This window comes from Ictidomys tridecemlineatus, chromosome 13, assembly GCF_052094955.1.
Source record: "Ictidomys tridecemlineatus isolate mIctTri1 chromosome 13, mIctTri1.hap1, whole genome shotgun sequence".
Taxonomy (NCBI): Eukaryota; Metazoa; Chordata; class Mammalia; order Rodentia; family Sciuridae; genus Ictidomys; species Ictidomys tridecemlineatus.
In genome coordinates, this window is record NC_135489.1 from 55910394 (window position 1) to 55928623 (window position 18230).

The following is an 18230-nucleotide window of genomic DNA, read 5'->3' on the forward strand; positions in this document are numbered from 1 at the left end:
CCTTAAATGCACCTTGTTGTCCTTTTATTGCTTTGCCATTTATAAAATTCTCACGTGTGTGTTAATTCTATAGTTGCTTCACATAGCCTTGAGAAGACACCGAGGCTCACAGTGATTCAGTGACTTGCCCCAAATAACATGGCCAGGTAAAAGGCAGAAGCAATCTCAAATTCAAATATTCGAGCTCCAGATCCAGTAAACTGTAATGTCCAGATCCTGCAGTACAAGGGGGTCCCGGCTCTGAATGTGTCTGATTATTTGTAAAATTCTTCATATATCATATGACTCTCCAAGCCTTTGAAGTTGCATTTCCTCACATTTCTGCTTGTCATTTCAAGATTTATACTGTTACATACCCTCAAGTATGCATGGGCATCAAATAGAATTTGGGAATTTTTTAAAAATATGGATTAAAGAAGTTTTTAACTCCAACATTCTGCACCAGATGATATCAGTAGTCCAGAAATTTTGAAATATACACAAACTCCCCCCTCAACACCACCTCTATTTTTCCTCAAGCCACAGGGAAAAGTTTTCAAATGCTCCACCAAGAACTAAGAAATTTGAAGCCTGACCATTTTTGTGCCAGGAATCTTTGTGTTCAGTGAGAAGTACAGCTGCTTAAAACTCTTAACTTCTCTCTCACTTTAGAAAGTCAGACAGAAAACAATGGAGTAATTTGACAGATGACACCAAATAAGAAAAATATTAGAAACAAGAAAAGGCCATTTTCCTATAGAAGCTCATTTCTTTCTCTATACCACTTCCCTGGGATATCTGCCAATTGTTCACAAAAAGAGTAATGTTATCAATTTTTTTAAAATTTCACTCTGGAGTATTATGGAGATAAATAGCTGAATGATGGAGAAATAACTTACTTTCACAGTAGTAGTTTAGGAGGGGTAAAAAGAGCTCAAATGCAGATAACATTTGATGACATGAGCAATTTCAACCATGAATGAAGAAGTTGATATTTCTATGGGTGCATTTTAGAAAGATCACCTTTTTGCAGCAACACTACAGAGTTCTGTCCACCTATGAAAATGAGAGATCTGTTTGGGTATTAATAGATTTATTTGCAAGTCCAGAAATTCTACAGTTGAAAACCTAACTAAGAAAAATAAAATCTCTCTTCCATTTTGCTTCAGGGCCAATGCAGGAGACCATTTATGACTTCTGGAGGATGGTGTGGCATGAAAACACAGCGAGCATAATCATGGTGACCAACCTTGTTGAAGTGGGAAGGGTAAGCTGGTATCCACTACACATGGCCATTTTGTTCTTTGCTTAGTTGGTAATAGAAAGTAAGGCATGAGCCAAGCTCTTGAAGTATTATGTATACTCTGAAAAATATTAAGTGCTCCACCTCCTCCTATTGCTTGCTGCACTTGCTTATAAATTATCAGTAAACATAGCCCGAATTGCTTTCATTTGTTGCGATAGCAACAGACAGGAAAAGCACTCAAGATTTAAAAGCCGTTGTTATCTGGCTATATTGAGCACACAAAAATACCTCTAAGCATGAATGCTGGTTGTTGGGTGTCAGAACACTATGGGTGTTGCATTAGACATGACTGCATTCCCTAACTCAGGAAAATTGACTCTAAAAACAGCATAGAGTCCAGATTTACTCTTTAGATTAGAACTCCAGCATCTTCTCTTCATAGATTTGCCTTTTCTGAGACTCAGTTTCCTAACCTGTAAAATGGAAATTGCAATTCACCTCAAAGGTCTTTTATTAGTTTCTCTGTAGAAACACTTTTTGAGTGCTATTTTTGTTTAGCCAGGAAACTCTTAAGTGGCTGTAATTTCAGCAGTGGTATGCCACAGGATTATTGCAAAGTGAAATTTTAAAATGAGAAAATATATAGGATGTCATTGCCTGATTTATAATAGTTATAATTCTGTAGTTAGGCTCAAGAGAAGAACCAAGTCACTTCTTAGAGAAGATGGTATAACACGATTTACACTTTACAAATGCAGCCTACAAATTAGCCTAGAATTGAATTTTTTTCAATGCTGGAGATGGAACCCAGGGCCTCTCATATGCTAGGCAAAGTACCTTACCTCTAAGTTGAAATATTGGGTTAAAAAACAGAGAGGTATTGTCTTTTAAGATTCTCAGAAGGCATCAGGAGGCAGAAACCAGGAAGAAGAGAAGCATTGCAATTCTCTTATAACAAGATAATCAGTAAGTAGGAAATCCTTAAATTTCTAGCAACAGTGATAGACTAAATAGCCTGAAATATACTAGAAACATCTAGAAGTTCTAGATAAAAATATAAACATGTATTTTCATACATTTATCTAATTGTGTGTGTGTGTGTGTGTGTGTGTGTGTGTGTGTAGTTATATGGAAAATGTGTGGCTTAACATTCAAGAGAATAAAGAAAACTACCAGGTCCCAGAAGTACAGTGAGGACTAGTGATCAGAGGGAGAATGAACATTGCAGCTGCCCTTGGGAGACTGGTAGTGATGCTGTGTTTACCCTGGTGAGAGGTAGGTAGCTACAGTGTGCCTGATTTTGGATCTTGAGTTTTAAAGCCCACCAAGGGTAGAAAATATCATCGTGGACCTGTTTAATGCTAATTTAACACTAAAACCCACAAAAGGTGGAAACTCAGGTAAAGGACAGACTAGGCCAATAGGAAGGTAGGATGGGGAAGGAAGAGAACACCAGCCATCTCAGGAAATGACAGGGAAGTGAATCCTGAGTTTTCATTTAGGATCCTGATGAAAATTGCTTTACTTTGAACCAACCTAATTCTTGAATCAAAGTAAAACAACTAATACAAATCAGAAAATACTTAGGGTTGTGCACCATAAAGTATCATGTACAGTCTGCCCTCATGTACAGTTACACACTCATGGATTCAACCCACTGTGGATTGAAAATATTTGGGAGGCTGGGGTCATAGCTCAGTGGTAGAGTGCCTACCTCGCATGTGTGAGGCCCTGGGTTCGATCCTTAGCACCACATAAAAATAAATAAATAAAGATATTGTGTCCATCTACAACTAAACAAAAATTTTTTAAAAGAAAATATTTAGAAAAAATCGCATCTATACTCAACATGTACATATTTTTCCTTGTCTTTATTCCCTAAATAGTATAACAGCTATTCATACAGCATTTACATTGTATGAGTTATTATAAGCATCTAGAGATGAATTCGAAGTATATGGAAGGGAGGTTGGGCCTTAGTTATATGCAAATACTGTGACTTTTTTATATAAGGGACTTGATTTTTATATCTACAGGAGGGTCTTGAAACAGATTATCCCACAGATACTGAGACGTGTGTATTAATCTTGTAGGATGCAATTTAAAACAGTATCTAAACATCCTTAAATGCTACTATTAGAAAAGAAGAAATGTCAAACATTTAATCTAGAAGATAGAAGAACAGAGTAAAACAAAAAAGAAAAAAAGAAGATAATGAATATAAGAGCATAAACTTATGAAATAAAAAGCAAAGAAGCAATAATAAGTATCAACAAAACACAAACCTGGTTTGTGAAAAAGCTAATGAAGTATACAAACCTCTGCTAATAGATCAGAAATAAAAGGAAGACGCCCACATATAGCGAATTCAAGAAGTAGACTAGTGCTTTGTATCAGAATAATATCAATAACAAATTTAATAAATTAAGTACTTTTCTAAAAAAATATGATTTTCCAGGGCTGGGATTGTGGTTAAGTGGTGGAGCGCTCTCCTCACACATTCGAGGACCTGGGTTCAATCCTCAGCACCACATAAAAACAAATAAATAAAATAAGGGTACTGTGTCCAACTTCAACTAAAAAAATAATATTAGTTTAAAAATATGATTTTCCAAGTTGTAACTAAACACTAATTACTTAAAAATTGAAGTACAATTTAAAACTAACTTAGAGAAATGTGCCATACCCAAATGTATTTATAGGTCCTACATATTCAATAAATAGATCATTCAAATTTTATAAACGATATGAATATGTGAAATTTCATAAATTTTATAAATGTATAAAATATAGGTACATGTTATAAATGTTATAAAAATTATTCTAAGGGAATTGAAGATGAAAGATTGCTCCACTGTTTTATTTTATGAGACTAGGACAAACTTGAAATCAATACAGACAAAGACTACAGGATAAGGGAAAATTATAGGTGTCATAAATTGATAGGAAGAGCTAAATGGACCAATATGTCAAAACAGAGAACCTAGATGTCAACTGCAGGTATAAGTAGAAAGATATATAATTAGTAGGGAAAGCTAAGCTTTTCAATCAAGTGAGCTGAGACTTTTGGTTACCCATGTGAACCAAAAATAAGTCCCTCCTTCATAAAATGCCACTGAATGTATAACAAATAAAGACCAAAATATAGGAAGTAAAGCTTTAAAACTTTTAGGGAAAAATGCAGAAGAAATAGTTTAAGGCTTTTGGTTTCTTCTTTCTTTCAAGTTCATTTCATAGAAATCAAAAGAACAATACATTAAGAAAAGGATTGGAAATTTGACTCTATTAACAGGTAATATTTTCTGTACAATAAAGGCTATATTAAGTACTATGACAAGAGGGGAGATACCATTATGTAAATTATAAAAACATACAAAGCAATATTTAAAGTTCCAAAAGTATAAAACTGTTTCTTTTCTTTCGATTTTGTTTCTACTAGGAAGCTGGTTGGGAGCTGGCTCACAGCCTGGTGCAGCAGGTGCTTGCCATGTTGCCAGCCTAGAAAAGGTCTCTCCTACCACTTCTAGGAAGTGGATGTATGATGGTACCTGAGAATCTGCCAGCTCAGGTTGCCATAACAAAGTACCCACAGGCTGGAAGGCTTAACCCCAGGAGTTTATTTTCTTGCAGTTATGGAGCTTGGAAGTCCAGATATATTGACAGGAATGGGTGTCTGGGGAAGGCTACCTCCCTGGCTCTTAGTAGCTGCCTTCTTTTGTGACTTTACATGTGGCCTGAGGGAAAGAGGAGCTCTCTGGCGTCTTTTCTTATAATGACATTGGTTCTATTAGATCAGAGTACCACCTTTATGACCTCATTTAATTTAAATTACTACTATGTAGGCCTTTTTTCCAGATATAGCCCCACTGGGGGTTAAGGCTTCAACATTTGAATTTGGAGGGTGCACACATCTTCAGTCCATAAAACCTTCTCCATGAGGTTCTTGTAAAGATTAAATTAGCTTCTACATGTCAAGCAGTTGAAGAACATCTACATATTATCAGGACTTAGTAAATGTAGACATTAGCTTAAACTTTACATTTCCATCAACAAACCTAATACTTGCAGTGATGTATATAATTACTCCTCACCCCAGCACAAAATCTAAGTATTTTTGCTATGACAGTAACAAATTACTGTTGGAGGCAAAACATGTAAATGCCACCAAAATGCAAGCTCCTTTGAGGGAAGAGATAGCCTTACTCAAAGATCTCTCCTTACTCACAGTCATCCTGGCTCTCAGTGAATGCCCACAAAGTGAATCCATGATAATACTTTCAACATAAATGTCACAAAGCAATTACCATGGGATAGGTTAATTAATACAGCCAAGCAAAATATTTTCCTCATCTTCACATACTATGTTTCTTCTGCCAAAATGTGCACTCAATTCTGAATCCTTCATTCAGTTCATAAATATTTGTTGACGTTCATATCTTATGGGGAGAAGGAGGTACCTGGAGATGACTCTCTCAGTGTTTCTTGTACTTCACAGTAACTGAATTCCCCAAAAGTAATTTACTACCTCAAATTCTAGATATTTGCATCAGAGCCCACTTTCAAGAAAATTATAAGGTAAATTATTTTGAAAAGTAGATAATTATTGAAATTACAACTACTACTAAATTTTTTAAAATAAAGGCCCACTTTTTTTTTTTAGTTGAAATTCCATTGTATGCTGTATCTAGACTCAGTAGCTTAAGAGGTTAAGTTATTTTTATAGGATAAATTCCTTTTACTTTAATGAAAGATAAAGACAGTATTGTGTTTGAATAGTCGAAATAAGATTTTTGTGCTATAAAAAGACTACAGTAAAAAGTAATAATAACAATATTGAAGCACACTGTCTTTGGACAGAACACATTTTACAAGAAGCCAGTTTTCATTTCAAGCAAACTGGCTTTGGAAAAATCAGAACTAAAAAGGTCATACAGTGGAGGCACCATTCCTTCACTCAGGTACATGGACCGACCCCACCAATATGGTCATGGTTTATTTTTATGGTAGCCACTCTTTCTGGCAAATCACCATGGAAACTCTATCCAACAGCGTATAGCTGAAAGAGGGCAGGTGGTAACTAAGTTTCTGGTTTACTGATGAATCTATGTCCATATGCTTAAATTACTCAATAATTTTAGGTCTGGTAAGCTTATGAAAAAAGAAAAAAATCTTCCAGATTCTTACCAGGTTGGTGAGGATGTAGGTAAGCTCTGAAGAGGCGTCACCTCAATGCCTTCAGCTCCTTGGATGGATTTGTCTTCAATTAGTAATGACATTAATGGAAATGTCTGGCATGATTTGGGGGTTTTGACAAGAGTCATACTCCTTTCAGAAAAAGAGGCTCACCTTATTCCATGCTGTTTCCCATTGTTAATCCTGCATGTTTGTTTAGGAACATTGCCTCTATTTTCCATGCATAAAAACAACAACAAGTCATCCAAGAAATCAAAATGACATGGTTTTTAAGGGCAACTGCTACCTACTTAACATGTGTTCTGCACATGGTGCGTCCTTCATGAATTAAGCATGAGCCAGGCAGATGTGTGTTTGTTTACACAGACTTGCTGCTGATTCATTAAGTCAGAGCTGGGGACCTGCTTCCCCCCACTCTTGCCCTGAAGCACTCTGCATTAGGTGGCTTTAATTGCTAGTGTTCAAGCCACTGGGAGGCCTTCCCTGTCACAGCACCTGGTACAAGAGACAAAGATGCTACACTTTCCTTCAGCAGGGTCCCCGGTACATCTGCCAGGACTTATCATTATCTAAAACATCCTTGTCACCACCGTGTATCCCCTTTCAGCCTCTGTGTTCTGCGAAAGGACCCTTGTCAGTTTTCCTGGCACCTGCCAACAGCTGTACACCTGGCATGTAAATGGCACTGGAATGTGCTGTGATTGTTTCCCTCTTTAATGAACCCACCTGAGGGGCATTAAGCTTTTTCTCCAGTAGCCTGGTTCCCAGGCATTCCCAGTTATTCTGCTAGTGTGGAGATCCAAAAACTCTGCCATCACAATGAACTAATCCATCTGCCAGACGTCTCATAACCAAATCTGCAGGACTCCCAAAGGAGATTTTTGCACCGGTAATTTAAGCTAATGATTTCTAAACATATTTAGTCAGTTTTATGAAGACCTCATTAGAATGTGACTGTTTATTAAAAATCCAAATGAGGTCTCACAGTCATTTAGGAAAATTATTGTTGAGTCACCATGAATAGTTCTGATAAAAGATGATAAAATGTTTTATAATTAAGAGAATTAGGGACCAGAAATGTTAACCTCTGTCACAGTTGAGGAGGGAGTGGATGCTTCAAAGAATATTATCTGCCCAAGGAAGCTAACCTAAAATTGCTTTAACAATATTTCTCACTAAAAGAATAACAAAAGAAACAAGCTAGACATAACACTAGACATGAAAGTCATCTTTCTAAATCACACACAGGGAAGATATTCTAAGATTCCAGGTGTCCCTATTACATGCAACAAAGAACATCTGATTTCTGCAATAGCCTCCAAATCTAGAACCAACCAATGAGAGATGCAAGAGAGCAAGGTTGCCCTCTTATAAAATGTGGAAATATTACTTAACCATGATAATTACTTAGGTCATGCCTACCAGTACAAAAATGCATTAATACTTTTTAACTACAAAATATCTTTACTTGTTCCAAGACATCACACTTATCTATGAGAGGGAAGGGCCTAATTGAATCTGTAGACATTGTTGAAATTTTCCTTACACTCCCACTAGTCCCTTTTATAGATATTTTTAAATGAGCTGAATATTTAAGATTCATACTTTGTAACTTGAGTAATTATAGTAAGACTTGATTCATTTATGTTCATGCAGCCCTCTACTTTGTGTCTATCTACTGCACCCATTTCAACTACCATAAGAATGAAGCTGGTTGCAGCCTTTTCTCCCTCCTGTGCTTCACACTTGAATTTTTCCCTGCTCAGTGGCCATCTCTAGTTGTGTGTTTCATGAATGGCACAAATAAAGCACCTCAGAAATGGAACTTGTCATTCCTTCCCAGACTCCTACTCCCCACTACCTCTTATTATCATCCATGATGGAAAATGAATTTATTTTATACTCAACACAATATACTTCCAAGCCTTGTAAATACCATTTGAATGTGCATCTCTACCCCCTGCTTTCATGGCTCCTCCTTGGTAGCTCAATTTTACTCAGACTTTTAAATCAGCAGCAACATACTTTTTGGTTAGTATGTCCATTCTATATCTCATCACTACATTATTTTTTATAAACATTGGCTTTTGACTTGCCATGTATATGCTCAGAATCCCTCAGTTATTCTTGTTGAATTAAGAATACAGTCCAAATCTCAGTATCTAGTTAGTCTTTGCCCTTCACATTATGGTGTTAGTCTCACACACCGAGAGCTTATTCCCTAACATTCTCTTACAAATAATAAAGATGTCATGCAAACCAAGTGCTGTGGTTTAGATGTAGAATGTCCACCAAAGGCACATGTATTAGAGGCTTAAACCTCAGAGTAGCACTGATGGGAGGTAATAGAAATTTTAAGATGTGGGGCCTACTGGGTTGTCTTCCAGCCATTGGGGAATGTGCCCTTGGATGAAATATTAGGACCCCAAATCTCTCTTCTGCTTTCCTAACATGAAGAGAATGGGCTTCCTCTGTCACATATTCCCATCATGATGTGCTACCTCGTCACAGGCTACAAAACAACCGAGCCAACCGACCATGGACTAACACCTCCAAAACTATGGTCCAGAAGAAAATATTCATGTTTTAAGGTGATTATATCCAGTGTTTTGTTATAGAAACAGAAAACTGACTGACACACCAAGTATCTGACATTTTCTAAAAAGCATGCCCCACACTGTGTTTCTCTTGCCTTCAGTGCAGTCTGCTTGTATACAGCAGAGCTAACCAAGAGAACCTACCACAATAATGGGAGTGTTCTGTGTTGGCACCGTCCTATCTAGAGCCCCCAGCCATAGGGGGATACTGGGCATTTGAAATGTGGTTATTGTGATGGCAAAATTGAATTCTTAGGTTCATATAGTATTTTTAAATTTAGATTTCCATAGCCACATGTGACTAGTGGCTTTTGTCTTGGTCTGTACAAAGACCTGACCTTCTTTCCTCTGCCTATGTAAATGTAATCCTTCTTATAATACTAATTTAAAGTACTGCTCTTTCTAAGGAAGAAACCTTTCTTGATTCTTCCCATCCCATAGAAAAGAACAGCACATTTAAGGAAAAGGCACCATGATTCATTGTGGCCATGTGCTGAGTAAGGAACAAATGTGAGCTTTCCAGAAAGCTCAGGAGAGAGATGTGAGCTGAAGACAGAAATAAACTGTAAACCTGGAGATTCCCTTTTTATTTTCTGTTCTGTGCTAGGCTTTGCACAAAATGGGGCTGGGTATCAAGATGAAAAAAAAATGAGGCACAATCCAAGAAACAGACCAAGAAAGATTATAGAGCCAGTGAGAGCCAGTGAGAGCCAGAGCCACCTTGAGAATGTTACAGTAAGATTAGGTACCATTGAGACAACAAAGGACTCAAGACAAGGAGAGCAGTAAGAATGTCATCTGGGGCCAATCAGGGCAGAGGGAAAGAATGGGGTCTGGATTCTAAGCAGAGGAGTGAGTGGGTTACAGATACCAGGCACATAGAGGGAAAGAGAAGATGGTACATGATAAAAAATGTTCATCCAGGCCTCCCACAAATGCTTTCACGAGCTTTATTTCTCTTAGCTCAACTACCCTAAGTCCATATTAAAGATTTCTGTTTATAAAATAGAGATACTGAGGCTTATTAATCTAAAATCATCTGGCCCAGAGCATAGAGCTAGAACTTAGATCTGTCTGGCTTCAGAGTCCAGGCTCTCTTCACAAGTCCACAGTGCCTCTCTACTAGGTTTCTGGCACTTACTGGATTTCCTTTGTGTGACAGAACCAGAACCCAATGGCAGTGGAAGAGTGGTGAAATATGTAGTAAAGACATAATCATAGATTCATGTTAGAGAGGTAAATCAAAGATAAACAGAGCAACACCTAGAAGGGGAAGCTGGGTCAAGACAGTGATTATGGTGCTCAGGGTGTGTGTGTGTGTGTGTGTGTGTGTTTAGTGATCTAGTAGTATGTTGGTCATTTTTTTTCATTACGATAAGGAAATACATGAGGAAGGCTACTTTTTAAAGAAAAGAAGTTAATTTAGCTCACAGTTTTGGAGGCTGGAAGTTGAAACAGCATTATGCAGGCTTTTGTAAGGGTCCCTATTAGAGACATCACATCATGGGAACACCTGAGTATCTCTGTGTCCACCTTTTTCCTTCTCTTTATAAAGCCACTTGGAATTCAATCTGGAGCCTCTATCCTAATCATCTAATCTATTGTAATCACTTTCCAAACCACTAAACTCTATAATGGGATTAAGTTTCCACCTTCTTAATACCATTAATATAAAACATTGGAGATTGAATTCTTGTGTCATTTCAGGGGGGAGTTTGTCCATGTGAACCATATTCATACCATAGCAGGAAGATATAAACATAACTGGGGGGCTGAAAAGACATAGTAACTGCAATCAGAAATTAAAATAACAAGGGGAGAAGTGGCAGAGGAAAATCACAGACAAGATAGGAGGAGATTCTCCATTGGTGAACAAGCATATATATTTCCCAGTCAGGGTGGATACTCAAAAAACACTGTGGCTGCAAGCAAAAATGAAGCTGAAGCATGTGCTAGTGCACAGGAATGGGGAGCCAGACAAAGTGATTGAATGCTGTGATAAAGGTTTTGCAGAGTGCTGTGGTGGTTCATAAAAGAGGTGTGTCATCTAGACCTGGAGTTGAGGCTGAGGGGTTTTCCAGTTTATGTTCCCAGCAAACATAGTGGCTGGGACAGCAGGTAGCCAAATATCAGGATATCTGTGAGGTGGAAGACTTCTGAAAACATGTTAAAGGAAAGAATTAGGAGAGAGGGAAAGATTGGAAATCTTGGAAAGTATACAGTTGATGCAGACTGTCTGCAAGGAGGCAGGAGGGAGCGAGCCAGAGCATGGATCAGTTCATCTTTACAGGGGATAGCATCTCCTCCTCTGAGCCCACAGAGAGGCAGTTGCAGATGCACTTCTGTAAATGGAACGAAAACATAAATGACAAATGTGGGATGGCACACACTCCTGAGAACATCAGTTTTTCCAGGTGAAAAAAGGAGCAAGGCCATGACTGAGACCCTGGAGGAACTGAGGAAAGACCTGTTGTAGGGAGAGTCAGGGACTCCGGGCAAGGAGCTAGCCTTCTCTTCTCTTGGGGAGAGGATGAAGAAGGGAAAAATCTAAACAGACTGATGTTGCTGACAGCAGGATCTGGTGGACTGGAAACCTGTGGCAGGTGACGACCAAAGCCCTCATGGAACTGGGGAGGGACAGGCTGTGACTCTTTGAATCAGGATTCTGAGAATGTCCAGATGAATGTGAACCATCCAGTTCTTACCTCTGAACTTTAATTTCACATCCTTGAAGGCAAACTCACTAAAGGAACTCTAAAGTTTCATGTTATATGAAGAATAGTTCTTTTTTCTTTTTTTCATTCTGGTTAAGAGATCCATTTGACTAACAGATACATCTGCCTCCAAATGTGCATTAATCCACATGGCTTCCAGAACCCCACAGTGCTCACTGTGTTCGTCTGAGAAGCAGCAATAGAAGACAAATAGGGAGTCTGGATTTTTAAAAGGAAATGATTCAGTACAAAGATGTAGGCAATGTCACTGCCTTGGGAAGGGCCATCCATTTCTGCTTCTGCTAAAAGTGAATTTTGTAGAAAACCTGGAAGAGAATGTTACAGTAAGATTAGGTACCATTGAGACAAGTTCTGTCAGTGATTGACCTAAATTTTAATTTATGCAGACCGTAAAAGATGTTCTATCTCTTCTTTAAGAATTTATAGATCTTCTTTTGAAAACAATCTAATCTGACAAAAGTAAATTGATTTTGAGAGAATACATTCTTTCCAGATGTTCTCCATATTGCTCATATCAAGCCACTGATTTATCAACTGGCACAATAAATTAACCTTACCTCCCAAGCACATTTCCATTCCTTTACCCAAGAATCAGCAGTACTGTGTGTTTTTCCTGCATATGGTAGGAAAGGAGTCCTGGGAGAGTATGTGGCTCCTTTGGAGAACTCTTGCAATCATTTAATAAAGATATTATGTACATCTTGTTGTTTCCTGTGGATCTGCAAGTGAGAGCTTTGCATCTAGGGAGATCTCCTAGATGATCTCCCTGCTCCCAGAAATAGTTACTTTTCCTAAAAGATTTAATCCTTAGAGAATGGTCACTTCATGTCCATTGATCCAATTTGCTTATCAGATGTGCTTACTTTTGATAGGCAAAACTTTATAGGAAATGTAGGAACAAATACAGTTGCAAAACAAATTGTCTGGTGAGTTTGAAAAATGTGAGACTAAAGGGAAATAGACAATCCCAGAGTAAAGCAAGGAGAAAACCACATGGTTTTATTCTTCATTGTTATCAAAAGTTTAGTAAGTATTTTAAAACGAATACTACTACATTTTATAACTTGAAGCAATGAGGTTTCCTATATTAAACTTCATACTGTAATGTTTTGGCCAACTTCTGTCAACTTTGCTCTGATGATACTCTTGAAAATAAATGTATACATAAATATAGTTACATATTTACATTTTTTGTTTGAAGCTAGCTCTTCCCCTCCCTCATATTTGTTTATGGGGAAACCAGAACAGATCTCTTTTGCAACTTTCACATTCCCAGGAGCTGATAAAAGATTCTTTCTAAATGTGTGCATAAGACACACCTACATACACACACACACACACACACACACACACACACACACACTCCTGTCCTCACACAGCCTTACCTTAGCTTCAGAAATGCCCTTTACCGTATTGGGAACAGCAAACTGCTGTCTACTCCAAGTGCAAACTTCTATTTGTCTTTCTGAATTCAGTATGAGTGGTCACAGTGAATTAAATTTCCAGTTGGGAAGACAGGATTGGTCTCATATCTTTTCCTCACACCTCCCATGTCTATTGTTGTCAGTGTTAGAAACCCAAAACCCATGGGGTCTTTGTTCATCTCTCCTGCTGGGTCTTCTCCCTGGCATGCATGCAGCCAGTTAACATGCTGGTGCAGTTGTGTACCTCAACAACAATGTTTCAGACCTAGGAAACTGCATTCCTCCCATAAGATTATAATGGATCTGGAAAATTCCTATCACCAAGTATTTTTGCTATTCTTTTTCTATATTCAGATGTGTTTAAAGACACAAGTAGTTATCATTTTGGTACAATTGTCTAAAGCAGTTACAGACTTGTAGCCTAGGAGCATAGGCTCCATGATAGAGCCTAGGCATGCAGCAGCCTCTGCCATCCCAGTGTGTGCTGATGCACTCCAGGATGTTCACGCAATGATGAAATCTTCTAAGCATTTCTCAGAATGTATCCCCGTAAGCAACATATGGCTCTGTTATGTGACCTGTCAACTGCTTTAGTCAGAAAACAGAAGAGAAGCACTTTCATGACATTTACAATCTGATTATGGACCAGTTTTACCTGAGAAGGAGCAAGACACCTTTGGCCCCCCCCTGTCTGACCACAGGCTTCTGTGAACAGGGGCCAGGTGAGTTCCTTCATGAATTCCAAAAGGCTGGACACATCAAAAACACTCAGTGAATATTTGGAGAGAAGTGGAAAAATAATTACAAGGGAACATGTAAGCTGGTTTAATATAACTTATTTCATAGAAGGGAAATTTCCATTTGGTACTCCCTTTCCCTTGATTTCTTCTTTCTGGGATAAACTAACTTTAATGTATATAACTATACATTTAATAGATTCATTATAATGTGACAGAAATTTCTATTTGACAGAAATATACCTACATTTAATCTACCCTTTTGTACAACATTATTGATAATGCAGCCTAATCCATAGGTCCCTTTAAAAAAGAAAAATGGCAAAATTCATATTTTTTCAAATATTGATGAATTCCAAATCAGACTTTGGAGATGATTCTTGATGTGCTATAATTCATCTGACACATTTGTGCCAGCTATCTCTCATATTGCCACAGTGATGGGATATTATAGGATCAAAGCAAATTTGCAGGTCAGCTGGCCAATCCTGGAAAATCCTGATTTCCATCTGGGTCTGGTTTCTTGTCTATTTGCAGTTTGGCCAGACTGAACTTTGGTCCTCTATCTCTTTACTCTGCCACCTTGACTTTTATCTCCCATAGTCTTGGGGATGCATGTAGGCAGCCACCTGCCTATGTGTCTGTTAAGTGCCTAAGGAGGGGGGACTGTGTGGTGGCAGATGGACACATCACCTGGGATAAATTCATCGCAACCTGAGAGTGTTTATAGCACCAGCCACACTCCTACCTGCTCAGGCAACGCACAGCTGTAGTTTCTTGGCACCATCATTGGTCACAATATGGAATGGTCTCAGAGCTGCAATAGCCCTTCTCTGTTCTGCTCACAGGAGCACATGAAAGTCAGTCTGCCCCCCCACCCCCGCTTTGCACACTGCAGTGTATAGCCTATTCTTAGCAGTAAATGTCCTTGAATTTAGGACATTTTTTTCCCATTTCCTCTCATTTTGCCTTGAATTAGGTTTTATGTTTACACATCTCTCTTCAGGAATGTGAGAACTGTATCTCATTTTTCCGCATCCCCAGCAGTCCCTAGATGGGGTTCTGCTTGTCGAGGGCTTTTGGGTTGTCTAAATGACTGGTAGGATAATCTAGAGACCTGAGATACAAGCTTTGCCAAACTTCAGCCACAGTGCTGAAATCTTCATCTTCTCTCTTCAGTCTCTCCCAGTTTTGAGTTAAATATATGTAAAAAAAGGATAATAATTTGCCACAGAGTTTGAATGAGGGGGCATGTAGTCCAATAATTTTAGGAGCCAGAATCATTACACCCAATATGTGATTCACAATCTTTGGCATATAAGAAAAGAGAGCCAGAATAATCCTGGGACTTGCACAAGGTCATAGATTTAAACTATGGCCCTGAGACATGTGAAGACTGACAATGAGAGAAAAGAAGTACTATATACTCCAAGAAGTAGTGTCCCTTCAGATGTATCTTGGGACCCATATTTGTATTGTAATAATGATATCATTGCTCAGAAGATTTCTAAAACACTTATTTCAAGAATAATCTTTAGAGTACATGACATTCTTTTTGCTGCACCTGATGATGGCAAACCATCTTTTGCCAAGAGGCCTTATATTTGGGGAATGGATAAATGCCAAAGCCAAATTTCTTGAATAGGTGGGGATCAAACAGACTGAATAAGTATGTCTCTAAAAGTCTAGCTGCCGTTTCAGTGTTCTCCTTTCTGGATAAGTTTCCATCCAAATGAGCTACAAGAAAAAAGGAACAAGACACATTTCTTATGTGGTTTGTAAGATAATGCTTAAAAGTCTTCAAAGTGCCCAAAGGACCCCCAACCCCAGCCAAATGAAGTAAGCCTGGAAGGAAGAAACTGTGAACACTACAATAAAGCCAGGCCCTTACACAACAACTTTGTATAGACATAATCTCATTTAATCATCACCCCTCCCTAGCAAAGCAATGATCTTATCCCCCATGACACTTGAGGAAACAGAAGCTCAGAGGGTGCATATCACTTGCTTAAATATAAGTGCTATAGTTTGGAATACTAAATGCCCTTCAAAGTCCCATTATTAAAGTTGTGGTCACCAGTCCATGGTGCTTTGGGGAGGTGAGGTAGGGCCTAGTGGAAGGAAGTTGGGTTAGTAGGGGCTGGCCCTAGAAGGAGATACCAGGACCCCAACATCTTCCTCCAACTTTGCTTCCTGACCCACAGGACCCCTCCTCTATCATGCATACACTCTTGCCGTGGTATGCTGTGCCTCGCCTCTACAGGGACAAGCAACCTAAAGAGAACTAAAACCTCTAAAAACAAGCTGAAATAATAAACCTTTCCTCTTTATAAGTTAGTTGTTACAGTGACAGAAATCTGGCTAAAATAGCAAGTGACACAAACAAAAGCAAACCCACTATCCATCTTACTCCCATCACACAAGACTGAAGCAATCTGTATTTGGGGATATTTAGATAACAAATTCTTTTATTCCTATAAAACTTTTATTTAAAAAAAAGAAAGACAATGAACCTGTTCTTTGGAAACAGAGCTGGCAGTTGCTCTTGGCTGGGGCTATTTGGTAATGTGCTTCATAGCAGTGATTTTGCTCCATCCAATATCTCCATCAAAGCTGCACTCTGTAGGCTGAATACACTATTAATAGAAATGTAGTCACTCTCTCTTTGGATGCCTCTTTCAAAGACAAAAAAAAGTCTGTTGAAAACTCTTGACAAATCAAAACTTATAACAGGCTTTCTTTTCTCTCCCTTCTCTCCTTTTAAATTTGTTTTTAGTCAAATCACACTATGGTGTCCCCAACTTAAGAGCTAACTATTATTAAGCCTTTTTAATCATGGGTTTCTTAGCAAAATAAGTCCTTGTGCCCATGCACAGTGCACATGAACAGACCTTCAGTTCTGCCTCAGGCTCTGTAGGACCATAACTAGAAGTTAGCAGCTTGCAATCAGGGACAAAACTTAAAAATTTCAAAGTATGTACCCTGTTCCTCCCAACCCACCCAATCCATTCCACACTTCTTACTTGGTATCTGTTTTTGAAGCCAAAACCGCCTAACAAGACCAAAGAAAGCATTTTAGGCCTTGAGTTCCAGCCTCCCACATAGTCCTGAAGCTGGGGTCAGACCTGGCTTCCACCTCTGCTCTGTCACTGTACAGTTTATTACCCTGAGTAAGGCCACACGTGTGAGAATGCAGCCATTTAGTGCATCTAACTCAAAGCAGGAGAGGCTCTGTGCATGGGAGTTGCAATGACCTTGAAAATGAGGGTCTGGAAACTGTCTCTATGATTCTAGCTGTTTGGTTTGAATCTCCTCAAACACAGACACTACTTCCTAATTTCTTTGAGGAGTTGATCAAACCACATTAATAGGAGAATGTACATGCCAATGTCTCTCCTGAGTCTGATTTCTGTGGAGTAAGGTTTGCAGAAAAGAGGAATAACAGAAGCATGGGATTTTCCTTTGCTCCCCTCCCTCATCATAAACCCCACACAATTGCCAGTGCTCAGCACTTCCCTTCTCTTCACTTATCCAGGCTCTCAGTGGGCTCTGTGCTCCCTGATCGCCTGCAGTCGGCTAGGGTCCAGATCACAAAACTATCATTTAAGAATTAACATTTTTCTGAGCACTTATGGTGAACCAGGCATTTGATCAAATGTTTTCATTGGACTGGATCACTTAATCCAGTCCCCAAACTCATCTGGGGAGCTTTAGGATATGAAGATGCCTCTGTCCCACCCCAGATATTGAGATTTAATTGGCCTGGTGTGTGGCCTGGGCTTTGGAATTTTAGACACTCCCATACACTCCCCCCCCCAATTATTCTAATGTATAGGCAAATTAGTGAAGTGCTTTATTTGAAGAACACTCCTGAATAGGAACCATAATCTTGCCTGCCTGCCATATGGAGCACCTGAGATTGTGTAAACTCCAGTGACCCCCAGGTCCCAACAACATTGCACCCAGGCCCAGCCAGATTCTGCAGTCCAATGATGTTGTCTAAATCTTCACTGCTCAATATGGGCCACAGACCAGAGCATAGCTTGGGAGCTTGTTCAAAATGTAAATTTTTAGGCCCCACAAATTCAGGCCTACTGGATTGTGGAGAATCCCTCCAAGAGATTCTGAGGCCTACTGAAGTTTAGAACCACAGCTGTAGTGATGTCAAAATACGATGAAGGTCGAGAGGATGTGCTGCCAGCCTGGGGAGCTTCAGCTCTGCTCACTACAGCTCTCCCACTTTAACATACATAGGGATTATCTATGGGCTGCTGGTTAAAAATTACTTTCCTGGAAAAAAAAATTTTTTTTCAGTAAGT

The 18230-nt window shown here is 38.9% G+C and overlaps 1 protein-coding gene across 9 annotated transcripts in view; it reads left to right on the top strand.

Moving 5' to 3' along the window:
* Ptprm (protein tyrosine phosphatase receptor type M) overlaps window positions 1–18230 on the top strand; it is an 807906-nt gene that overhangs the window by 743741 nt on the left and 45935 nt on the right. For all 9 annotated transcript variants that reach the window (XM_021734384.2, XM_078030368.1, XM_078030369.1 and 6 more), the window contains one exon: window positions 1149–1246. In XM_021734384.2, the coding sequence (XP_021590059.1) occupies window positions 1149–1246 (98 nt within the window). The remainder of the gene's footprint in view (window positions 1–1148; window positions 1247–18230) is intronic.